The 26,261-nt window shown below is 40.8% G+C and overlaps 2 protein-coding genes across 7 annotated transcripts in view; both read left to right on the forward strand.

The window, feature by feature from the left end:
* The window catches only part of LOC113084829 (UDP-glucuronosyltransferase 2A1-like), a 37,986-nt gene that overhangs the window by 7,353 nt on the left and 4,372 nt on the right, over positions 1-26,261 (forward strand). Inside the window, exons 1-7 of one of the 5 annotated variants that reach the window (XM_026254999.1) lie at positions 68-122; positions 259-310; positions 14,825-14,973; positions 16,049-16,180; positions 16,960-17,047; positions 17,126-17,345; positions 17,687-18,618. In XM_026254999.1, coding sequence (XP_026110784.1) covers positions 304-310; positions 14,825-14,973; positions 16,049-16,180; positions 16,960-17,047; positions 17,126-17,345; positions 17,687-17,984 — 894 coding nt within the window. In that variant the 5' untranslated portion in view covers positions 68-122; positions 259-303 and the 3' untranslated portion in view covers positions 17,985-18,618. Of the gene's footprint in view, positions 1-67; positions 123-258; positions 311-2,522; positions 3,268-11,485; positions 12,590-14,824; positions 14,974-16,048; positions 16,181-16,959; positions 17,048-17,125; positions 17,346-17,686; positions 18,951-26,261 lie in introns of those variants that run through there. The other 4 variants (XM_026254983.1, XM_026254991.1, XM_026254980.1 and 1 more) reach the window with 4 other exon arrangements.
* LOC113084868 (UDP-glucuronosyltransferase 2A1-like) overlaps positions 2,332-26,261 on the forward strand; it is a 28,302-nt gene continuing 4,372 nt past the window's right edge. The window contains exons 1-6 of one of the 2 annotated variants that reach the window (XM_026255015.1): positions 2,332-2,553; positions 20,179-20,889; positions 21,223-21,371; positions 21,655-21,786; positions 22,578-22,665; positions 22,753-22,972. In XM_026255015.1, coding sequence (XP_026110800.1) covers positions 20,187-20,889; positions 21,223-21,371; positions 21,655-21,786; positions 22,578-22,665; positions 22,753-22,972 — 1,292 coding nt within the window. In that variant the 5' untranslated portion in view covers positions 2,332-2,553; positions 20,179-20,186. Of the gene's footprint in view, positions 2,554-19,954; positions 20,890-21,222; positions 21,372-21,654; positions 21,787-22,577; positions 22,666-22,752; positions 22,973-26,261 lie in introns of those variants that run through there. The other variant, XM_026255011.1, reaches the window with a different exon arrangement.

The following is a 26,261-nucleotide window of genomic DNA, read 5'->3' on the forward strand; positions in this document are numbered from 1 at the left end:
TGAGGATTGTATGACAACGATACAAAATAAAGCATTAAGTTGAAAGCATGCTGCGCAGCCTTGACTTCACTGACACGATCTAAGAATTCGCCCTGGATGAGGCTCAAAAAACAGCAATATAAGTAAGTAGAACTAGTAAGAGTGACAGTATGCCTAGGTTAAGTTGATCTTGTTTAGCCTTTTCTGCATTAAGTGCCTTTTCTGATAATTGCTGTTGAATGTTGATGTTACATAGCTTGATGTCAATCTCATTTTCAGTAAAGGCTGGCTGGTTGCGTCGCTTCTTGGTCGTTCTGAGTGCGCATGTATGGTGAGTGTTGAATGTACATGCACCAATGCCAAGAAAAAAATAGGCCCTTTTTGTGCTGCAGCATCAGGATCAATTTGCAGCACTGTATTTTTGTATAAATTGTAGTAATTTTTTTTGTTTAATATTCATTATATATTCAGTTTCAGACCTCGATGCACATTTCAACATTTGAGTCAAAAGCAACTTAGATTTACACAAACTAATGTCCTTTGCTCACACAAAAATACGTGTGTGTGTGTGTGTGTGTGTGTGTGTGTGTGTGTGTGCATGCATATATTTAGCACTGTAAACCAATAAAAAATGTATAATAGTCAAACTGTTCAGAAACATTTTCTTCGACAAAACTTGCCGCTCAGCTTTAAGATTTATCTTCTGACCTCTGCATTGTTTGAGTCTCCCCAAAATGATCTTGATGCCCCCAAAATAGTGAATCGTGAATCGAAGTCATCTTTGTTAGTCTAAACAATTTTGGAGTGCGATGGATTTAAATTTTCTTTGTTATCCAGGAAGGGCAATTGGGCATAAAGCATGTGCAAAATCAGTTGTGCGGATCACTCCACTGTGGCAACCCTTGATAAAACGTGTGCAAGCCAAATGAAGAGAGAGAAAATGTTCTATATTGTAGATTTGTTGTCGAATATACTGGGCTGTGATCCACTTCACTTTTAGACACACACTAGCAAACTTCCCTAAGCACATTCCCTCAGGGAAATCCCCACTGCCATTTTCACTTTGTGACGTAGACAAGGGACCCTCGACCCCTCAATTTTGACTGATGTAGTGAGTATACACTGCGGGCTGCTCAGTAGACTACAGTGCAACACGATAATGATATCATTGCAAATTGCGTTTAATTGTGATTAGAATGCTGCATCCAACAAATTGAATAATTGAAATGATGGAAATAATACATAAATTCATCATTGCAGATTCCGCGTGATCAAGGACTTAGGATGGTCCAGTTCAGCCCATTGCAAAGTTTCAGCTAGTACTGGGCTCTCATGCAATGTAATCAATGACATACAACCGATTAAACAGGATACAGGGTTAGCGAGGGAAGGGCACACATGATGAATTGGAACCCAGCCCTGGTGTCCTGTTGGTTCCTGTTGTGTCTCACCTCGGTGCTCCCAGATTTGTCCTGCCCTTCCCTTCCCTTCCCTGCCCTGCCCTGTCCTGTCAGCATATTTGTTACTTTTGGGTAGTTTTAGATCAGTATTTTCTTTTTCAAACTTAAATAGACAGCCTACTGCACTCCAATCCTTATAATGCTCTATCGAAACATTATAGTTGGACTGTTATAACTGATGCTTGCAGTTATATTTTTCATTTTCATTATTCATTATGTAATGAATTATTACTTAGACATGCTATGTGACAGCTTGTTTTGGATAATGGTGATCTTTAACCACTTGCTGAAGAGAGTGTTTCTCTCACATTAAAAATGGGTCTCTATGGCAATGATTTTTAAAATATGTTTTATATAAAATTATATACATAAAATATATAAACTAAGCAGCTTTGTTTTATCTTATGTAAATAAGAGGTTGCAGTAACTTATTTCTACAGATTTCCATAATTTTAATGGCATCCATCATTTTGAAAGATAAAATGCTACAGAGAAGAAGTCCATTTCATATATAGCGTGTCTGTTATCCTATTTTTAAACAGGAGATTTAAATATCAAATAATAAATAGGATATTATTAAATCTGAATTTATTTGTAGGATTATTCCAAGCATGTGCCATTTAAATGACAGAAGACACTCATGCGACTAAATTGTGAGCAGGTGTTCGTATGATCACAGAACTCACTTCTTCACTGTGAATAGATCGTCATTCGAATCCATAGTTTTATCAGTGGGGTGCAATGTAATTATTTATTTTATCTTTTTACAGACATCCACACGAGAAACAATAACAATCTAAATAAGGTTTTCTATTTATGTTTTCTAAAGAAAAAGTTTTGTTAATGGTAACATTTGCATGTCCCTCTACATAGTCAGAACAACAAAGGCAAAACGAATAAAAGAGATTAGACTGTCAACTGCAAGCTTGAGTTGAATGAAAGTTTAAGTCAACAGTATTCATTATCTTTTGACAAAATAGCTTTAATGATTCAGGACAAAGTGCACCTACCCTCTATAATGCAACACGAACTTTGCCCAAATCCTGTTGTGCACATAACTTATTCCTTTAGATCCTCGTTTCCCAGACCAGGCTGCACTTTCAGAAGCAGAAACATTTGACCATGATTTCTGGGACTTTATTTGTGCTTGTACTGCTGTGTGGAGTAGAAGCTGGCAAGGTTTTGGTGTTGCCAGGCGAGTACAGTCACTGGCACAACATGCGTGCGATCATTGACGCGCTGGTCGATCGTAACCACAGTGTGACTGTTCTGGTCAGTTCTTCATCACCTACTGTACCGCACACACGGAAGGAGCGGTTCGATTTCAATGTGTTTAGAGTCAACACGAAGAAAGAAGAGGCCAATGCTGTGTGGATTGACTTCATTCACCTCTGGATGAATGACACAGCCAGTAAATACGAGACCGTGGTCAACATCTGGCGAGTGATGTCAAACTTCATGCTGCTGGCTACTGACATATGCAAGGGCATGTTTCACAATGAGGATCTTTTACACATGCTTCAGGAATCTCATTATGATGTGCTGTTTTCTGATCCAATGATGCCATGCACTGACTTGATGGCACAGAAGCTGAATATCCCACACGTCCTGTCGCTGCGTGCAACATTTGCGTATACTTTTGAGCGGCTTTGTGGTCAGATGCCTACGCCGCCATCCTACGTTCCTGCAGCCGCTTTGCAAGATCACCTCACCGATCATATGAGCTTCACAGAGAGAGTTGAAAACATGCTCCTCTACATCATACATACATCTATATTTCGACTGAACATGAAGTACACTTATGACTGGCTTTACACTGAAATAAGAGGTAATTTTTGTTTGTTTGTTTTGGCCAACTTTTATGCATGTGCTTTAATTGTCGGAAGGAGTTGTCTATTTGGCATACAAAACTGATGGTTAAATCCATTCGTCAATGAATATAAGATATACAGTATGTGGAAGACAGCAGTTAATTACTTAAATGTTGTGCAATAGTGACAATATGCTTTAATAACATAACATGTTCTTGCTGCTTTCATAATTCAAAAAAGTTTCTCTTTTAGTTTATTTAAAAAAAGGACAGTACATAAAAAAAAGAAGAAACAATTTGCATCACTTCCCGCCATCTACTGACACAAAAATATGCACATTTACACATAGAGAGTCTCTAAATAATAAGTTAAAATATAAGCTAAATTTTTTTTTAAAGAAATAATATTCGTTATTCTACAACAGTTAGTACTTGCCCTTGATTTGATTGCCTGAGCAGCTGTCTAACATGTCTACACTGGACGCAACCAGCATGGTACATGAAGAGTCAATTCAATCAAGACTACTCAGTTTGATTAAGATTATAGTAGAGGTCCTGAACATTATTTTAGTGGCAGGCTTTGGTCAGAAAGGTTCAAATTCTGAGCTATCCACAACTGAGGTTTGAAACCCCTGAAGCTTAAAAGATTAAGCAACGATTCCTGATAGATGATTACCGTTGGCAAGACGCTAAGTCAGGGGTGCCGAACTCCGGTCCTTGAGAGCCGCAGCCCTGTAGAGTTCAGCTCCAACCCTACTTAAAACTCACCTGCCTGTTGCTTTCTAATAACTCTTCAGTCATTGATTAGTTTGTTCAGGTGTGTTTGATTAGGGTTGAAGCAAAACTCTGCAAGGCTGCGACTTTCAGGGACCCTTGTTCGCCGCCCCTACGCTAAGTGATCATGCCTGTATAAGGAGGAGCTGGGGATGGAGAAGGGTAAGTGCATGTCTTTGCAGACTAAAAGCCCAAAGTATACTTCACTTTTAATGCATATGTGAGGGACAGTGTACAGTGCACATGACGCGAATTGCATCATAAAAATAGTATACGTGTATTATGCATGCACCACCCGTTTTTTGTAACCATAGGTACTTTGTATGCGAAAGGTCGCATATGCGCACTGAATTATTTTTGCAGTAATCAGATGTTCCACAGGTGACAACACTATCCCTGGTCGTTTTTTTACAGCAGAAACAGAACAACAACAGCAAAATAGTGAGACTTCAACAACAGATGCCTGCATTGATAAGCTCTTGTGAGCGAGAGGGTATGAGACCGATGAGGGTATGCAATGCTTGTTCAACTCAACCTGGTCATATGACCGGTTACGCTTCAATATTAACTTATCTCTTTAAAGAACCCATGGCATTAAACATTTTAAGGGAGAACATTCTCTACTTTTAAACAATAAATTAACTCAAATTGATGAGAATATTTAAACATAACTGATGCACATAAATAATGCAAATAATGCCTCTTCATCTTCACAAACATCAAGCACTAGTCCAAGTCTCCAGTCATTGCGGGGAAGCTCTTCCTCCTTGACAATGACAATATCTCCAATCTACATTTCATCTTGGAGAGTGCCACCATTGTCTAAGAGTGATGTTTGCCGGATATTCCTTCCTCCATCTACTCCAAAATTGGTGTGTCAGATATTGTACTCTGCGCCACCCTTTCCTTGCATACAGATCCTCCGGCACAAATTTCCCAGGTGGAGGAAGAAGGACAGAAGATTCATGGTGAGTATCTCTTGAAGGACTGCTGGGTGCTTCGTGTATAGAGGTAAGAAAGCTTTCTTTAATCGCCCTCCCACCCTGCAAACACCATCTGCAGTACTGGGTCATATTGGAACAAAGGATGACTATTTGGAAATTTGCCTTGTTTAAATTTTTGCATCTCATCTTTGAAGACATCCCTTTGTGCCAATTTTACAAGCCTGATGCTGGCATTTCTCATGTCTTCTACATTTTTGGGTTTAACTGCCTTGTGTATCACTAACTGCTGAATTTGAGCAACAACATTCAATGCAGTGTGCCATTTCAAAAACCGATTAAACCACCAAAACAAAATCATAATTTGCTACCTTTGTTAGTAGCACTTGCACTGCCCTGATTTCAGGATCACCAATCAGTAGCTCTGGAGCGGGGATCTGATGTGATATTTTCTCTTTCCCAGAAAAACTTAAAACTCATCAATTCTGACACCTTAAGGCCGCTGGAAGGGTCTATATAATGCCACTGTTCAGGGTCAGTCGTTTCTCTGATTCTTTGGACTCTTTTTGCTACGAAAATGTGAAACCTACGGGCTTTGTTATTAATGTAGCATCAGACTACCTTTGAACTGGTCCAAAAATATTCTTGAACAATTTTGAGCTCCATCTCCTCCTTTAACATGCTATTGACTGGTGAAGAGATCACAGCAGCAGTTAACTCAAGTCTGGGTAAGGTCACGACCTTTGTGGGTGCAACCCTTGCCTTGCCAATAACTAAGGAGCAGTGCACTTTTTAGTTTTAGATCAGTACACTCGGGTATATGAGCATTGACCATAGCCATAGCCACTCACATCTGAAAAGTGATGGAGTTCGATCCTCTGAACAGTCCCTAGATAGTCAGGAACAAAACATCTTGCAATCTGGAGATTGTGCAGATTCTTCAATTAATTTATCCAGCTAGTCCATTGTGGCATCAACTCTGTGGGGAGTGGGTCATCCCATTCAATGCCCCTTTGGCACATCTCATGTAGTACTTTCTTTCTTAATAAGAGGAAGGGAACCAGGAAGCCTAATGGATCAAACACAGATGCGATGGTTGAGAGGATTCCTCGCCGCGTTGCTGGTTTCTCATCCAGGGCTACTTTAAAGGAAAAGGTGTCACTATTTACACTTCATTTAACTCCCAACACCATCTGGATTGGGAGTTCATCAGAAACAAGCTCCACATCTTGAACATCGCAGGCTCACTCACTGACAGGTATAGACTCCAAATGACCTTTTTGTAATTTGAGATGAACTTGTGTAAACGCAATTTCCCTTTTGAACACACATTTCGGGCCTCTTGTACTAGTTTGATAGCTGAGTCCACATTTTCCACACTATTGAGCCCATCATCAACATAAAAATAACTTTTAATGAAACTGGATGCAGCTGGATGTTCTCTTTTGTTTTGACATCCAAGATACTTCAGTCCATAATTTGCGCAGCCAGGAGAGGATGCTGCTCCGAAAAAGATGGACTTTCATGCAATACTCCTTTGGCTCTGTGTTTGTATCGCCATTTTTCCACCACAGGAACCTTTAGTAATCTCTGTCTTCCTGGCTTACATGGAACCTGTGAAACATCCTTTCTACATCACAGATAATTGTTATTAGATATTTGTGAAATCTGCAGAGTACCCCTGTTAGCCCGTTAGTGAGATCAGGCCCAGTTAACAAGTAATCATTTAATGCGGTGCCATCATATTTGGCAGAGCAATCAAACACAACTCTAATATATACTCCCTGGTGAGGAATATACCAAACATTTCCTTCTTTAGGTTAGTGTTCAGCTCTCTCCGCATCACCATCCTTGAAGACACCTTCCATAAACTTTACATAGTCATCCTTGAATTTTGGGTCTTTCTCAAATTTTCCTTTCAGAAGCTTCAATCGCACCAGAACCTACTGCTTATTTTCAGGTAACTGTGGGCATGTCTTAAAGGGGAGGGGCATCTCAAGGTGTCCCTCTGAGTTCTTGTGAATGTTCTCATTCATAAGTTGCATGAACTGTATATCATCTTGTGATATGCTCTTTTCCCTTTGTATTTATATCTCTAAAGTCTGATTCAAGGGCTCTGATGACAGAGGTCGGTGTCAGTATTGGGAGTTCTTTAACTCTTTCACTCTGAACAATGAAATCTTTTCCCGTCATTGTGGTAAGCTTTAACTTGAATGGCTCTGAAATAGCCCCCATCTTCTGACATACCTCTTGATTCTCTGAATCCATGTTTCTTCAACCCATAATACAGAGGTCCCGCGTTCAACTCAGCCTTGTCATATGACCTGTTACGCTTCAATATTGGGTGCATTCGACTTGAAGCTCTGCTACAGATGGCGATCAGTAGGTGCGTTCGATTTGATGCAGCATTGCGCAAACCGATAGCTATCTGACTTGAAGCAGTGCATGCCGGGTAGAAATTTTGTCAGACTTGAGACATGTCTGTCACGTGTGGCATCAAAGTACCGCGAGAGCAATTCGAGAGCAGCCGTCTGACTCAGCCGCCGCAGATTCTCCAGAGTGGCTGCAGGAGTGCTGATGACGACACAGCTGTTTCACGATTGGCCAGATTCAGCACATGAAAATGATCACGTGTGTTTTGGGTTAGACTAACCTTTTCAGTTCCAATAATGGCAACAAATCTGAGTTTTTAGAATGGTAAACGCTTTTAAATGTAGTCACACTGTTGTATTGAGTCCCATTTATCAACACTGATAAAAGCATATATGCCCTAATGTATTAGTATTTAAATAGTATATGTCTATGTTTAACTTTGTTCTTGAAAATATGGCGCTGCTTATAACCAAAATATAAGAAGTATGTAAAAACAGTTTCTGTTGCTCATTAAAAAGTTTCTAAAACGTCTGTGTATTTTACAAATGCTGCATTTAATGTACTTCATTTGTGACAAATTATGCAAACACCAAGTGAGTGTCACTAACAAGAGCAGAAAGTGTCCGGCTTGCGTTCGACTTGAAGCACGACTGTAGGTGGTGATCAACGAGAGTAGCCGCTTGCAGTCGGGGGAGAAGTTGAAAACACGTCAAGCCGGTAACTTTCGGCTCCCGTTAGTGACACTCACATGGTGTTTGCATACTGTCTCACATATGAAGTGAATTAAATGCAAACTCCAACTGAGCTTGATGATGTAGATGTCACGTGAGCAACCTGTCTGACAATTGTAAGTCTTCTAATTGCTGTGCCAAGAGAAATCTGAATCAACCACAGAATCTTGCAGAGAAGGTCCTCCTCCACGTCCCCCCAATAGCCTCATAGACAGTAAAAGATTGCCTGCGAGCTTCTCCTCCTGTCCATACGGTAATTTCTCTACTGTGCGACAGAGATTCGCAGGTTATGATGCAATCGTTAGCCGATTTTATACAAAAACTGCTTCTACGGGGCCATAATGTAAGATACAAGGTAATGGAGCCTTTTATAAAATTTTGTGGTTCTTTAGAAATAATGAATGGACAAATGGAGTCCTTAAACGCCTCAGATGTAAAGTTATTTGCTGTCAAAGTGACACAAAAATGAATGGGAGTCAATGGAATGCTAACAGCAGGTGGGGGTCCGCTAGCCGATGGCGGCGCCCAGGGGTGCTTCAATAAAATATGAAACCCTGGCCCCCTGGTCTCAAGTCAGACAACATTTCTTACCGGCATGCACTGCTTCAAGTCAGACTGCGATCGAACGCACCTACCAACTCTTTCTTAAAGAACCCATGATATTAAACATTTTAAGGGAGCACATTATCTACTTTTAAACAATAAATGAACTCAAATTTATGAGAATTTTTAAACATGCCTTCTCTTAGAAACATGCCTTTGACAGTTACAGAGGGATTACAATCATCTGATGCTGGCTGTCACGCTGTGTCTGCCTGAACTATGCTTGAGCTCCATTCATCAATTAAACTACATTTCAGTCAGGATCCCTCTTTGATCAAGATTATTGTAGAGGTCCTGTACATTCTTTTGGCGGTATGCTTTTCTTTGAAGGGTTCAGATTCTGAGCTGTCCAGAAGCAAACCTTAGTGAGGTTTTAAACCCACAACACAATGACGTAGTGTGATGATCGATCAGGGAATTCAGCTCCTTAAATGGTTAAAAGAGGTGACATGCCTTGATACTGATATTCATTTGGAGTAGCTTCATATTCTGTCTCTTTCCTAGCAAAGGTAGCACATTTCAATTAAATACTGTAAGGTGACTGGTGAGGGTATTAACAGAAAACTCATGTACACAAGACAAAATTTTTGACAAAAAGTCCATGAGATGGTATGGCACAATGATGCTCAATTTATTATCCCTCCAAAATGTTAGCTTACTTGAAGATAGGCGATTCGTGTCTCCTTAACTGCAGGCTATTGGCAATAACCAAAAGCCTGAGCAACAAGTATGTTAATAATACACAAATCTTTGATCAACAGCACTAAAACAGTTTAGCCAAACAACAAGAATGCTCCAGTGATAATAACATAATAATGGCTTATGTAAACACAGTCAGATGAATGGAGTGAAGTATATCCAGATGTGATAAAGATGATTGATCTTTCTGATGTCACAGTCCTTCATATAGGGAAGACTGACCTTGATTGAATTGAAATTGAAAAGTCACCTCTAATCCAGCTGCTTATAGTGGTCGATATGGTGAATTGTGAGCTCAGGATCATGAAACCGAATCTGTGTGAATCTGAAATTCGGTGGCGAACAGATCCTTTAATCTGTTTGAAAGCATGTTTCCTGTGGGAGAGTTTGTGATGAACTAGAAGGCTGACTTAAGCGAGTATCTGGACGACAATAAAAATTTTGAAGTTGTTGACCATAATATATACAGTATTGTTCAAAATAATAGCAGTACAATGTGACTAACCAGAATAATCAAGGTTTTTCGTATATTTTTTTATTGCTACGTGGCAAACAAGTTACCAGTAGGTTCAGTAGATTCTCAGAAAACAAATGAGACCCAGCATTCATGATATGCACGCTCTTAAGGCTGTGCAATTGGGCAATTAGTTGAATTAGTTGAAAGGGATGTGTTCAAAAAAATAGCAGTGTGGCATTCAATCACTGAGGTCATCAATTTTGTGAAGAAACAGGTGTGAATCAGGTGGCCCCTATTTAAGGATGAAGCCAACACTTGTTGAACATGCATTTGAAAGCTGAGGAAAATGGGTCGTTCAAGACATTGTTCAGAAGAACAGCGTACTTTGATTAAAAAGTTGATTAGAGAGGGGAAAACCTATAAAGAGGTGCAAAAAATGATAGGCTGTTCAGCTAAAATGATCTCCAATGCCTTAAAATGGAGAGCAAAACCAGAGAGACGTGGAAGAAAACGGAAGACAACCATCAAAATGGATAGAAGAATAACCAGAATGGCAAAGGCTCAGCCAATGATCACCTCCAGGATGATCAAAGACAGTCTGGAGTTACCTGTAAGTACTGTGACAGTTAGAAGACGTCTGTGTGAAGCTAATCTATTTTCAAGAATCCCCCGCAAAGTCCCTCTGTTAAAAAAAAGGCATGTGCAGAAGAGGTTACAATTTGCCAAAGAACACATCAACTGGCCTAAAGAGAAATGGAGGAACATTTTGTGGACTGATGAGAGTAAAATTGTTCTTTTTGGGTCCAAGGGCCACAGGCAGTTTGTGAGACGACCCCCAAACTCTGAATTCAAGCCACAGTACACAGTGAAGACAGTGAAGCATGGAGGTGCAAGCATCATGATATGGGCATGTTTCTCCTACTATGGTGTTGGGCCTATTTATCGCATACCAGGGATCATGGATCAGTTTGCATATGTTAAAATACTTGAAGAGGTCATGTTGCCCTATGCTGAAGAGGACATGCCCTTGAAATGGTTGTTTCAACAAGACAATGACCCAAAACACACTAGTAAACGGGCAAAGTCTTGGTTCCAAACCAACAAAATTAATGTTATGGAGTGGCCAGCCCAATCTCCAGACCTTAATCCAATTGAGAACTTGTGGGGTGATATCAAAAATGCTGTTTCTGAAGCAAAACCAAGAAATGTGAATGAATTGTGGAATGTTGTTAAAGAATCATGGAGTGGAATAACAGCTGAGAGGTGCCACAAGTTGGTTGACTCCATGCCACACAGATGTCAAGCAGTTTTAAAAAACTGTGGTCATACAACTAAATATTAGTTTAGTGATTCACAGGATTGCTAAATCCCAGAAAAAAAAAATGTTTGTACAAAATAGTTTTGAGTTTGTACAGTCAAAGGTAGACACTGCTATTTTTTTGAACACACCCCTTTCAACTAATTGCCCAATTGCACAGCCTTAAGAGCGTGCATATCATGAATGCTGGGTCTTGTTTGTTTTCTGAGAATCTACTGAACCTACTGGTTACTTGTTTGCCACGTAGCAATAAAAAATATACTAAAAACCTTGATTATTCTGGTTAGTCACATTGTACTGCTATTATTTTGAACAATACTGTACCATAAATATAAACGTATTTCATTGATTGGACTTGTTATCTGACCTATTAATAGTACCATAGTTAATGTTCAGAATTGGACTAAAATTTTCTAAGGCAAATGGGAGGTTTATTAAATATAGCCGTTATAACAGTGTTGTTCTAAACATTTTCACATTCTTTTACATCCTTTGAGTTACAGCATACAGTTATACAAAATAAAGCAATTGAAAGGTGAAAGCTTCAATTAAGTGAAAGTTTAAGTCAACAGTATTTATCTTTTGGGAAAATGGCTTTATGCATTCAGGACAAAGTGCACCTACCCTCTATAATGCAATGTGACCTTTGCCCAAATCCTGTTGTGCACATAACCTATACACTTGGATCCTCATTCCCCAGATGGCACTGCACTTATCCAGAAGCAGATATATTTGACCATGATTTCTGGGACTTTATTTGTGCTTGTACTGCTGTGTGGAGTAGAAGCTGGCAAGGTTTTGGTGTTGCCAGGCGAGTACAGTCACTGGCACAACATGCGTGCGATCATTGACGCGCTGGTCGATCGTAACCACAGTGTGACTGTTCTGGTCAGTTCTTCATCACCTACTGTACCGCACACACGGAAGGAGCGGTTCGATTTCAATGTGTTTAGAGTCAACACGAAGAAAGAAGAGGCCAATGCTGTGTGGATTGACTTCATTCACCTCTGGATGAATGACACAGCCAGTAAATACGAGACCGTGGTCAACATCTGGCGAGTGATGTCAAACTTCATGTTGCTGGCTACTGACATATGCAGCGGCATGTTTCACAATGAGGATCTTTTACACACGCTTCAGGAATCTCATTATGATGTGCTGTTTTCTGATCCAATGATGCCATGCACTGACTTGATGGCACAGAAGCTGAATATCCCACACGTCCTGTCGCTGCGTGCAACATTTTCGTATACTTTTGAGCGGCTTTGTGGTCAGATGCCTGCGCCGCCATCCTACGTTCCTGCAGCCGCTTTGCAAGATCACCTCACCGATCATATGAGCTTCACAGAGAGAGTTGAAAACATGCTCCACTACATCATACATACATCTATATTTCGACTGAACATGAAGTTCACCTTTGATCAGATTTACACTGAAATATGGGGTAACACTTTTATGTTTTAATTGTTCAGTAATCTTTGTATCTTTCCAGATGCTGTTTGCACTTGCGGCATATGAAGTTGATGGTTTAAATAATTTTCAATAAATATAAGTTACAGAATGTGTGAAAGTATTTTGCAAACATATAGGCGTTAATAGCATGATCTTGCTACATTCATAATTTAAAAGTATTCCGGTCTGTAAAATATCTTAGTAAGTATTACAGTGAAAACATAAGAAACATTTTTAACAAATAATATTTATTATTTTACAATAGTCCATCTATTTGATTGCATTACCGGTGTTCTAAGAGTGCTGTTACTGTCCAGTGGCTCTTTTTTTTTTTTCAAAGCCCATTCTGCCACTTAATTAAAAATAAAAAAGGTGATTGAGACTTTATATCTCACAATTCGGACTTTTAAAAAAAAAATACGCACTTGCAAGTTTACTTCTTGCTGTTCTGACTTTTCTCAGAATTGCGACATAAAATTGCAAGAAAAGAAAAATGCCTTAAGAGATGTGAGATAAAAAGTTGGAAGTACCTTGTTTTTTGTTGTTTTTTTTCAGTGGTGGAAACGTCTTGGTTACACATGATAACCCTCCTTCCCTGAAGGAGGGAACGGAGACGTCCCGTCGGTGACTGACGGAATTGGGATATCGTTTCGATAGACTAATCTACTTTGAGAGTAAACTAAACAAGCCAATGCACTTTGGCATACAATTATTGCATCCAGCTGCCGCTGATCACAGCGTGAGTCTAATAAGGCAGGAGGTGCATTGCATACAAGCTTTTCGCTGAGGAGCCGAGCCGGGGACCCGGCAGCTCAGCGGAGGTACTGCAACCATGGCAACCATCTCCGTTCCCTCATTCAGGGATCAAGGGTTACCATATGTAACCGGGACATTCAGTTTCAGTCAGTCACTCTTGACGCCCCATCGGTGACCGACAAAATTGGAATCCCTACCAAAGCGCCATGGTTGCTGCCCCTTCTAGTGCCCTGTGCGAGGCGCCTGCACCCCTATTAGGTGTTGGCAGGGGCTCAGAACAAGAAGTTCCACTCACCATTTTCAAAACACTGCCTCATTAGGTGAGATTGGATAACAATGGGAAAACGTACCCATTCCGCCTGGAAGCCCCATCCTTCCCCATCCTTTAAGGTGGAACCAGCTTTCTTACAAGCGATATTGGTACTGCCGGTTAGACCAGACGAATGAAGCACCGGGTCTCCCAGCCAGCAGGAGGCAGACTTGGGATACAATTGCGTTGCTACTGCCCGCTCCACTGGGGGAATCACCAAATACCCCTTAGCTGCACCGCCGTCCTTTTAGAGAAATTTGCTCTTTAGGAAATGCTCTTTTAGTGCTGAGGCGCACAGGGAAATTGGCTGCTTGCAACACGACAGGGGGGTAGTGCAGCCTGGAGTGCGCCACTCGACTCAGGAATGACCACCGCTGAAGCGCCATCTCGCTTCCCTCCAACACATGGAGCTTCCGAGAGCGTGCTGAACCCATAGTTCACAGCAGACACAGTTGAGCAGAACGATACTAACGTTTTGCTTTGAAGCGAAAAGCTGTTCTGCATTACTCCTGCTGTCTTATTATACTCACGTTGTGATCAGTGGCAGCTGGATGCAATAATTGCATGCCAATGTCCATTGGCTCGTTTAGTTTACACTCAAAGAAAATTATATCGATATCCCAATTTCGTCAGTCACCAACATGACATCGAGAGTGACCGACTGAAAGGGAAATGGCTTTTATGGTTTTTGCATCATTTGTATCATTTCATTTATTTGTTATTGTGCATTACAAGCATTTGTGAAGGGAGCTTTTAGCGACTCTTTCTGTAGGTTACACAGATACACAAGTAGGTAATGACAGTGGCTGTCTTTATGAGTGAGTCATTGAATTATCCCTCCAACTGATTAGTTAAAAAATAATTTATTCAGGACATTAGTACTTGGCATACTATTAAAATTATGAGTATTTGCAATGATGGCTTTTAAAATGTCAGACTTGCTCTTTTCTATAAAATGAAAATGCAGTGTTTGCTTAGATTTAAGCCATGTAAGCCTAAGCCTATTTTATCAATTGGATTTGAAAAAAAAAAAACTTTTATTTTCAGTTTTCTTGAGGGTTTAAGAAGGATGCTGGAAATTAAGCTAAAGAAAGCAAAATATCTGATTAGTTGACTGGCGGTAAATCAACAAGTAGCATAACTTTTCCTTATGTTATACAGGCAAACCCACAACAATGTGTGAGACCATGGGAAAAGCAGACATCTGGTTGATTAGAACTTACTGGGATTTCGAGTATCCACGTCCACTACTGCCGAATTTTAAATTTGTTGGAGGACTACACTGCAAACCAGCCAAGCCTCTGTCAAAGGTAATGACTTTGCTTTGCCATCTATTTTGAAATATCTGCTCTTCTGAAATATTCTTGATGCCTTTTCCTTTTTTTGCTTTAAACATTGCATCAATCCTTGCTTGAATAGATCAAGTAACAACTTCATGCCCGTGGATGTAGGGAGCGGGATCTCATTTAGCTCCTATTGGAAAATCAGAAGCAAAGACAAGGAAATTCTGCTAAATCTTCAGCATGATTCTTTATTGAGAACATGCTGTGTGGCACTGCTGTCATCGAGTCTGACTATAGCAGAAATGCACTGTATTTTAGCTATTCAGAGGGCATTCCTTGTCCATATTGGTCTTACACCCAGGGGTTAAATAGAGGTGAGAATGTACCCCAAACTGAGAGCTCAAACAGACCCAATTTACATCAATTGGTCTAAAGTCTTGTTAGCACTTAGCATGCCTAGACTAAAAAACAAGTTTAAGCAACTCTTGTAAATATTCACACATAGTTTGACAGAAAGAAAAGAGACTGGTAAACCCCACTCACTAGAAACTATGTTCAATCTTTAAACTGATGTTGATCATGTTCATCTTGATTGCCCAATACAATGTAGTTCACCTTTATGCATTTACCAGACACTTTTATCCAAAGTGACTTACAGTGCATTCAAACTATATATTTTTTTAAACAGTATATGTGTTCCCTGGGAATCAAACCCACATCCTTTTTCGCTGCTAACACAATGCTCTACCACTGAGCCACAGTTTCCACCAGTATCCCCTTAGTTTTTCATGTGATGTTATGTCAAAATGTAGAATCAGCAGATCTTAAGAAGATTCTTAAATTTGCAATTCCACAATCTGTTGACTTTAAAAGATGCTGTGGATTTACAGTGTCAGTCTCATTATGTAAACTGCATGTGGCAAACTTTGAAATGGCATTTCTGATGGAACAATTGGTTCAGTTTTAAACCATTAGAAAAGATGGATATAGGGAATAAATATGTCAGGGCAATAATTGAAGTGAAATTTTCATTGCTAAATTTTGTAATTGTAATGCTTTCAGTTTTTGTGTGACTGGATGTGCTCATTTGTTTGTCTCTTAGGACCTGGAGGAGTTTGTGCAGAGCTCAGGAGATCATGGCATCGTTGTCTTCTCACTGGGTTCCATGATCGGCAACTTGACATTGGAAAGAGCAAACGTTATTGCTTCTGCTCTAGGTCAAATCCCACAAAAGGTGTGTAATTTCCTTTTTATAGTAATAAAACAGCTGGCAGGAAAATATTTTTTCCTGTAATTTTGTCTGTAGGGATTTCTGTGCTAAAAACCAAAAGGTACAAGACTGTATATTTCATGTCTTTAATGAGGCAATAAAGTTCTCACTGTCAATTATGGATAGTTCAACCAAAAATGAAAATGCTCTCATAAATTACTCATCATCATGTTGTTTCAAGTCCATAACACTTTCGTTCATCTTCGAAACACAAATGAAGATGTTTAATGAAATGTGAGATTTCTGTCCCTCCATTCAAAATCCAATCAAAGAAGTCTTCCTCAAAGAAGACATCATAACAGTAATCCATATGAATCAAGCAATTTAATCCAAGTCTTCTGAAGAGACACAATTGCTTTACATAATGAATAGATTTAATTTAGGTATTTATTCACATATAAAAATCGATCAATGCACATACAGTACTCTTTAAATATGGGCAACGGCAGTGAGAGCAAACCTTGCTGGTTCTTGCGCATTAAGCAAGCACATTTGAGCTTCTCTGTTTATCATTATTGATTCGCTCTATGTATGTGTTTATATGTGAATTGAAGCCTCAATTAATCTGCTATCATCCAAAGCAATGATGTACTCTCTCAATAATCCCAGAGTTCTTTAGGTGATATGTAGGAAAAATAAATACACTTTTTTTTTTTACATAACCAGAGTTTTCAATAAACTTGCTGCTTAAGTGTTATTATGCTCAGTGCCCTAAATCTATATGTATATGTGTATTTGCACAGGTTGTTTGGCGTTATAATGGGAAAACACCAGAAACTCTCGCCCCCAACACAAAACTCTATGACTGGATCCCACAGAATGATTTGCTTGGTAAGGAAAGTGTTGTCATGTGCGCTTATTATACATTAATTGATGTCAGATAGATTCAGACTTCATTTTATCTGATAGGTCATCCAAAAACAAAGGCCTTCATAACCCACGGTGGGACAAATGGACTGTATGAGGCTATTTATCATGGTGTCCCAATGGTGGGCTTGCCACTGTTTGCTGACCAGCCTGATAACCTAATGCACATGAAAACCAAAGGAGCTGCTGTTTTTCTTGATATCAACTCAATGCAGTCCAAAGACCTGGTGGATGCTCTCAAGACTGTCATAAATAATCCATCGTGAGTTAGTCCTTTATAAATTTGAAATTACCTTTGAAATAATGTATTACTAAAGGCCATTTCCAGTTAGTTTCCTTAGTTAAGAAATAACGCTTTTGTTTGTTTGTTTTACTTAAAAGGATAGGGACAGCTTGTAAAATGTTTGTAATTTCTACATTTACATTGGATTTTGAACAAAAATTTACACTACAATTATAATTTCAGCTCAAAGAAAATAATACATACAGAACAGTACATACAAATGCACAAGCATGGCTTGTCTCATTCTATATTTAGAAACGTTTATGCTTTTCTAGAGCTTGTCTTGTGTTAAGCAGCGCTTCTTTTTCTTCTCTAATAAGGTACAAGGAGAGCATCATGAGACTGTCCAGAATCCACCATGATCAGCCGATGAAGCCTCTGGACCGGGCAGTTTACTGGATCGAATTTGTGATGCGGCATAAAGGAGCTAAACATCTACGAGTTCAGGCTCATGATCTGAGCTGGTATCAGTACCACTGCCTGGATGTAGTGGCCTTCTTACTCTCAATCGTTGCACTGATCACATTCCTCTTCATTAAAACATGCCGTTGCCTTTTCCGTAAATGTTTCAGAAAGACTCGTCCTGATGCCAAAGCACAAAAGCGTAAAAAAGAGTGAATGCAAAGTAGGTTTCCAGCATTGCCATCAGTTGACTGTGGTATGTGTGTTGTCACGTGTGTATGATGGCCAGTGTGCATTTAGTCTACATTCCAAACTTGAAATACATGTGAATGTTCATGTAAAATAAATTAAAAGTGCCTCAGGTTAAATATAGTGCAGGAAACCCTTTTCTTTCTGCCGTCATGTTTTTACTACTATTGAACTATGACAAAAATGAATGGTCCATCTATTCTCTGTGTTCTGTGTAAAAAGGGTGACAGGTGAGTGCAATACATGTGTGTAGTAAAAGCCCATAGTTAAGAGTGACATAAAACATTCTGCATTATTTGCTGAATGAAATCCAATAACTGTTCAATACTAATTGATTGATTCTGATCCTGAAAGTAGTACTTTTGTTCTAATGCATGTCAGTTTTTCTCACAAAATATGCTGCATTTCAGAGCAGTTTTGCTTCAGATAGCTGTTTATAAGGAATAACATGAGATTTAAAAATTCATATTCAGACACACCTTATTTAAAGTTTAACAAGTTGCATTTAATATCAGTCAGTTGGGGGCAGTTGATCTAAAAGTTGAGTGTGTTTTTATTAAAATAATTTGCCAAAGTAAATAAAAATCAAACAAGGTTTTCATTTCTAATGTATTTTGAGTTTGCTTTGTCGATTTTGTCGAATAACTAGGCTACATATATACATAACTATATCATGAAATATATAGTTACTGTGAAATAAAATTAGTCATACCGTGAAACTGAATTTTGGTCATCGACCAATAAGATGGCTTAATTTGCCCCCCAGATCTGTACTCTCACACCTGCATGTACAAGTGCACAAGTGTGTTTTGCTACAGGAATATGTCAAAGCCTTAGATTTTGAAGCTGTCCTGCCAGTTCTGAGAGGCTATACAAGCTGACTTGTGGTTGTAGAGTGAAACTGAAGTAAAGTGCAAAAGTAAATATGTTGTACACATTTGTGTCTGTCATTTTGCCTATCATTTTACACATTTGTAACTATTAATCTGCAACTTCGAATTTGAATTCAAAACACGGGTGTTTCGATAAGTGTCTGTGTGTGTAAATCAGAAGATTCAGCTTTACACATCAGAGCTGAGTTTAAATTTCAACTTACAAATACCAATATTAATATGACGAGTTCTCACATTCAAATCACCAAGCTCTCTGGTTTTGCTACTATTTTACCTTCATACTTGTTCCACATGTATATAGGCCTACTAAATAAAAACATGGAAATGCTTGCACTTAACAGCTTTCTTGTTTATCAGATTATAAATAGGTTTAGCTTCTGTTATTTAATATAAGTATTGTTTAGCTTCTGACTTCAAAGGTTAAAATAATGCTTTATAATCAACTTACTTGCATTTAACCAAACTTTGCCAACAAAAAAACAAAAAAATCAAATAATATTCCTTATGGATTGACTGTCGTAAGTATATTTATTATGTATGTATGTATATATGTATATTCCAAATAAAGTTGAAAGCTGGACATGATCTCTAACAAACCAGCAGTAGTCTAACTAAAAACTGAGTGAATAAGAACAACTCCAAAACAAAAAACTTTCTGTACGTAGACCTCAAAAATATGACAATGAAATCTGTTTACAAGGAAATAGTTACTGTGGTCATATTTATAAATGAGTGTGAAATAAATGTATTTTACTTTTTTTTTTTTACTTTATTTGTTTTTAATTATTTATGAGGTGATTTCCAAATTATATGCCATAAAACTATCAATACAGATATTCCATAAAGGTAGAATATGTGGTCTAGAGACAACATCCCTTTGAATTTTTTTTTATTCTATTTTATTTTTTCGCTTTCTTCCTGTGAATCCAGGGAGATATTACGTCTCGTGCGGCCGCTGTGTCCCTTCTAGCCACAGCCGAGATGAATGAATGCGAATGATTTTACACACTCACTCCGGTATAGTAGGTGGCAGTATATGCACCTTTAACTATGATCTGCAACCCGCTATGAACAAGGAGATGAAATGCAAGTGATTTACAGTCAGTTTGACAAGTTATTACTCTGGTGCGAAGCGTCGTGAGGTGTAGTTAGAAAGGTGGATTGGGGACAAAGCAATAATGCAACGTGACCTTTGCCCAAATCCTGTTGTGCACATAGACTATACACTCTGATCCTCGTTTCCCAGATGCCCTTTCAGAAGCAGAAACATTTGACCATGATTTCTGGGACTTTATTTGTGCTTGTACTGCTGTGTGGAGTAGAAGCTGGCAAGGTTTTGGTGTTGCCAGGCGAGTACAGTCACTGGCACAACATGCGTGCGATCATTGACGCGCTGGTCGATCGTAACCACAGTGTGACTGTTCTGGTCAGTTCTTCATCACCTACTGTACCGCACACACGGAAGGAGCGGTTCGATTTTATCGTGTATAAAGTCAACATGGAGAAAGAACAGGCTGATTCTGTGTTGAGAGATATGATTCATCTCGGGACAAATGACACAGCCACCAAATACAAGGGAGACTTCCTGGTCTGGAGAGTTTTTTCCAACTTTATGGCGTTCCTTACGGATATATCCAAGGGCATGTTTCATGAGGATCTTTTACACACGCTTCGGGAATCTCATTATGATGTGCTTTTATCTGATCCGATGATGCTATTCCCTGACTTGATGGCACAGAAGCTGAATATCCCACACGTCCTGTCGACGCGCGGAACGTTCGCGTACATCGCAGAGCGGCTTTGTGGTCAGATGCCTGCGCCGCCATCCTACGTTCCTGCGGTCGCTTTGCAAGATCACCTCACCGATCATATGAGCTTCACAGAGAGAGTTGAAAACATGCTCCTCTATGTCATACATACGATTATATTTCCATTGAGCATGAAGTTTACTATAGATAAACTCTACACTGAAATATTGGGTAATTATTACTAGGCTTTAATGCATGAGCTGTTGTCATAATTCAGAATATCTTAGTAATTACTACAGTGAAAACTTGAGCAAAGTTTTTTTTTTTTTTTAAATAAATAATATTTCCAGTATGTGCACCAAGAGCTCTGGGTTTTTACACTTTTTGTGTCATGACACCCCTTTAGTGTTTGTCTACCTGGAATATCTTTATATTGTTATATATTCTGTAGGTAAAGAGATCAGGATCAGAACACTGTAGATAAAGCAGAAGAAAGCTAAATGTTTGAGCGCTTGACCCACTGTACATTAAAGTATAGTTGCACTATATTTGCGTTTGTCACAGGCAAACCCACAACAATGTGTGAGACCGCTGGAAAAGCCGACATCTGGTTGATTAGAACTTACTGGGATTTCGAGTATCCACGTCCACTACTGCCGAATTTTAAATTTGTTGGAGGACTACACTGCAAACCAGCCAAGCCTCTGTCAAAAGTAATGCCATATATTATTTTGAAATGTATGCTTTTCTTGAATATTCTTGATGCATTTTACATGTTTTTGCATCAAAGCATGCATCCTTCATGAAAGGAATACTTACTCGAATGGAACAAGTTACATCGTAATTTAATCCCACATGTATATGAATGGAGAGGGATCTGATTTGGCTCCATTGACCTCAAAAGATATAACTGGATTTGTATAGTGTCACTTCCATTTTGTAAACTTTTACATTACGTTTCTAATGGAAAATAATTTCAGTTGGTTTGTCTTTTAGGACCTGGAGGAGTTTGTTCAGAGCTCAGGAGATCATGGCATCGTTGTCTTCTCACTGGGTTCCATGTTGGGCAACCTGACATTGGAAAGAGCAAACACTATTGCTTCTGCTCTTGGTAAAATCCCACAAAAGGTGTTTAACTGCCCTTTTATAGTAAAAGAACAGTAATCACTGACTTTTTAGCTGCCTTAATTTTGGAAATATTTTTCCATCCATTTTTACTTTAGAAATTTCAATCCGAAATTAAAAAAAAACATGTACTTAATATATTTGATGATCTATTTTATGAGGTAATAATGCACTACTAATCAATCATCATGAATTACAAATAGTTGACCCAAAACTATTGAAAATAGTCAAAAAAATCTCATCAATTACTCCCCCTAATGTCCTTCCAAACCCATTCAATTTATGTTTTTCATCTTTAAAACACATGATGATATTTTCTACAAAACATCTGATTTCTTCTCCTGCATTTTCTTCCAAAAGTTCATAAAGACATCACAAAAGTAATCCATACAAATCAAGCAGCTTAATCTAAGTGTTTTAAAGAGACATGTATAAACATTGACCAATGTAAATACATAGAGCACATCAAATATGGTCAATGGCAGCTCAAGCGTACTTACGTGACACACGAGAAGAAACCACACTGTTTTTCACACATCATGCAATTATGTTTGAGCTTGTCTGTTTACCATATTTGATGTGCTCTATGTATTTGTTGATCAGTAAGACCCAGGTATGTAAGTATGTATTGAAAGGTTTGGTGTTACATATTTTCATTGAAAATATATTTCTCAATAGGAAAAATAAATACAGGTTTTACAAAACCAAACTTTTCTATAAACCTGTTGCAGTGTTCATATGCTCAGTGCTCTAAAGTAGCTGTTAATAAATTCTGCATATGTGTATTTGCACAGGTTGTTTGGCGTTATAATGGGAAAACACCAGAAACTCTCGCCCCCAACACAAAACTCTATGACTGGATCCCACAGAATGATTTGCTTGGTAAGGAAAGTGTTGTCATGTTTGCTTATTATACATAAAGAACATTAATTGATGTCGGATAGATTCAGACTTCATTTTATCTCATAGGTCATCCAAAAACAAAGGCCTTCATAACCCACGGTGGGACAAATGGACTGTATGAGGCTATTTATCATGGTGTCCCAATGGTGGGCTTGCCACTGTGGGGTGACCAGCCCGATAACCTAATGCACATGAAAACCAAAGGAGCTGCTGTTGTTCTTGATATCGACTCAATGCAGTCCAAAGACCTGGTAGATGCTCTCAAGACTGTCATAAATAATCCATCGTGAGTTAAATCATACATTTCATAATTCTGAAAAATGTATAGTTTAGTTCTCCAATTAATAAAAGGTAAACTGCAGAAATAAACTCAGTTCTCCTAAAGTGGTGTTTTTCAGTGAGGGGTCTATAGGAAGGAAAATAGTTGGGTATTACTTTTGGATTTTGGTAGAGAATTTTTTTTATAAATTATTAAAATAAATTTACGCACTGCTCAAAAAAAATACAATAGTCCCTCACTGCAGTACACAAGATCCATCCAGGGGGTGGAGATGGGAAGGTTAAGTGGTGGAGGCGGGTAGGTTTAGGGATGTGGAAGGTGGGTGGAGTTGGATTTCCGGCTCAGAGGAGGTCTTTGGGAAGTCGTGGCCTAATGGTTAGAGAGAGGGACTGAGGGCGTGTCACGGTGCAGGGTGCCGTCTCAGCTTCCCCTGTGGTCTGTGTTGTCCTGTCTGTTCACCAACGGAGCTGTGCCGAGCTCTTCAGCAGCAGGGCTCTCTTCTGGGTCGACAGCAGGAGGAAATTGCAGCTTCTCGTCGCGCCTACTCGGACACCACTCTCCAGCTCAACCGGCTAGCCGAACGGCTTGACCAGCTGCAGGCCAACCCCTCAGCGGCCCCGTCTGTTCCGGATGCCCCGTCTGTCCCACCTGCTCCTCGCCACGCGGAACCGCGACTCAATCCACCTGCTCCATACTCGGGTGAGCCCGACTCATGTCAATCATTTCTGTCCCAGTGTTCGCTGACTTTTACTCTCCAGCCTTCCTGTTTCCCCACGGAGCAATCCCGGGTGGCGTTCGTCATCACTCTCCTGGTTGGTCAAGCGAGAGAGTGGGTAACGGCTATGTGGGACAGCAAACATGACTGTTTTGCGTCACTTGAGGCATTCTCGAGGGAGCTGCGCAAGGTGTTTGACCGCTCGGCACAGGGTATTGAGGCAGCACGAGCATTGTCGCTGCTTCAGGAGAGAGCAGTCGTTGTCCGGTTACTCTATTCAGTTCCGTACGCTCGCCACATCCTGCGGCTGGAATGAGAAGGCTCTCTGGGATCTCTTCCTCCACGGCCTGGCTGAGCAGGTGAAGGACGAGATCTATTCACTAGAGCTGCCCCCTGGCTTGGATGGGCTTATCGATCTCGCCATTCGGGTCGATGACCGGATTACACTCCGTTCTCGGCACCGTAGAGAGGGGAGTCCCCATGAACACGTCACTGGGGTTCCTTATGCTGCAGCTTGTGACACGATGTCTCAACGCCGCATCCTCCCGGAGGAGGAGCCCATGCAGATTGTGAGAGCACGGCTGACTATAGGAGAGCGACGCAGTCGCCTGGATAATCAGCTCTGTCTGTACTGCGGTGAGGTGGGTCACGTGGTAGCGGCGTGCCCTGTGGCAGGGCGACGCTTTTCACGCAAGGGAGAGGAGCATGGTGAGCGTCACTACAACTCAACTGCCACCTTGTGGCCGTTCAGAGTTCCAAGCTTCAGTACAGTTTGGGGGAGCTGTTTTCCAGGTTTCAGCATTGATTGACTCTGGAGCGGAGGGCGACTTCATGGATTCCAGACTGGCAGCTCGTCTGGGGATTTCGGCTGTTGCACTGGCCGAACCTATTTCTGCCAGGACACTTTGTGGCACCCATCTCACTAATATCACTCACACCACTCAGTTTGTCACATTAACTTTGTCGGGTAATCATGCTGAGGAGATTAGATTTCACCTCATTCACTCGCCCACCGCTCCAGTGGCTCTAAGAATGGTAAACCTGATGCGCTGTCGCGGGTTTTTGAGGCTGAGGCTAGTCCCACCCTCCCGGTGGCCATTTTGCATCCCAAACGGGTTGTGGCTGCGGTCACCTGGGGGGTGGAGTCCAAGGTCCGCGCGGCACAACGCCATGCTTCTGTTCCCACTGGATGCCCAGAGGGTCTGCTCTTTGTACCTGAGTCAGTCCGAACTAGCGTACTTCAGTGGGGCCACTCTTCTAGTCTAGCTTGCCAAACTGGAGCGACTCGTACTTGTAGGTTAATCAAGCAGCGGTTTTGGTGGCCGTCCGTGGCTCAGGATGCTCGACGGTTTGTGTCGGCCTGTCCAATTTGCGCTTCGGGTAAGGGATCCAATCGACCCCCTGCAGGGCTACTTCAGCCGTTGTCGGTCCCTTCGCGGCCCTGGTCACACATAGCGATGGACTTTGTGACTGGCTTGCCTCCATCTAGGGGCAAGACGGTGGTTCTCACTGTGGTGGACAGGTTCTCAAAGGCGGTCCATTTTATTCCCCTCCCCAAATTGCTGTCAGCGAGGGAGACAGCGACTACGGTCTTAGATCATGTTTTCCGTAATCATGGCCTCCCGGTGAACGTGGTTTCTGACAGAGGTCCCCAGTTTGTGTCTAAGTTTTGGACAGAGTTCTGTCGACAGCTGGGGGCGACTGCAAGCCTATCTTCCGGTTATCACCCACAGACTAATGGTCAGGCCGAGCGTTCAAACCAAGATTTGGAGAGAGTCCTGCGCTGTGTGGCGTCGGCTGAACCGTCATCTTGGAGTTCCAGGTTGACCATGGTAGAGTATGCGCATAACTCCCTCCCGGTCTCATCTAGGGGTTTGTCTCCCTTCCAGTGCTGTTTAGGCTACCAGCCACCTCTATTCCCCTCTCAAGAATCCGATGCCATTGTTCCCTCCGTGCATGCGTTTATTCAGAGATGCCTCCGTACTTGGAGGATCGCCAGAGAAGCCCTCACTCGGACTGGCGAGAGGAACAAGGTATCGGCGGACCGTCGCCGTACTAAGCCCCCACTTTACGTGTGTGGTCAGAGAGTCTGGTTGTCTACTAAGGACATTAACTTCAGACTGCCCTCACGTAAACTGGGACCCAAATTTGTTGGACCGTTTATCATAGCCAAGGTGCTTAGTCCGGTGTCAGTTCGGCTCAAATTACCCCCTCAGTTTAGAAGGATCCACCCGGTTTTCCACGTTTCTAAGATTAAACCTGCCTTTCACTCCCCCCTTCAGCCCCTGACCTCTGCCCCTCCGCCTCCTAGGCTCATCGAGGGGTCGCCTGCCTATACTGTACGGCGGCTCATTGATGTTCGGCGTAGGGGTAGAGGTCATCAATATCTGGTAGACTGGGAGGGTTATGGTCCGGAGGAGAGATGCTGGGTTCCGGCTCGCGATATTCTGGATCGCGCTCTCATTGATCAATTTCATCAGCGTCATGGTGAGTCCTTCCGGGGACGCCAGGAGGCATCCCTGAGGTGGGGGGTACTGTCACGGTGCAGGGTGCCGTCTCAGCTTCCCCTGTGGTCTGTGT

Source organism: Carassius auratus, chromosome 5 (assembly GCF_003368295.1).
Source record: "Carassius auratus strain Wakin chromosome 5, ASM336829v1, whole genome shotgun sequence".
In the NCBI taxonomy this organism is placed as follows: Eukaryota; Metazoa; Chordata; class Actinopteri; order Cypriniformes; family Cyprinidae; genus Carassius; species Carassius auratus.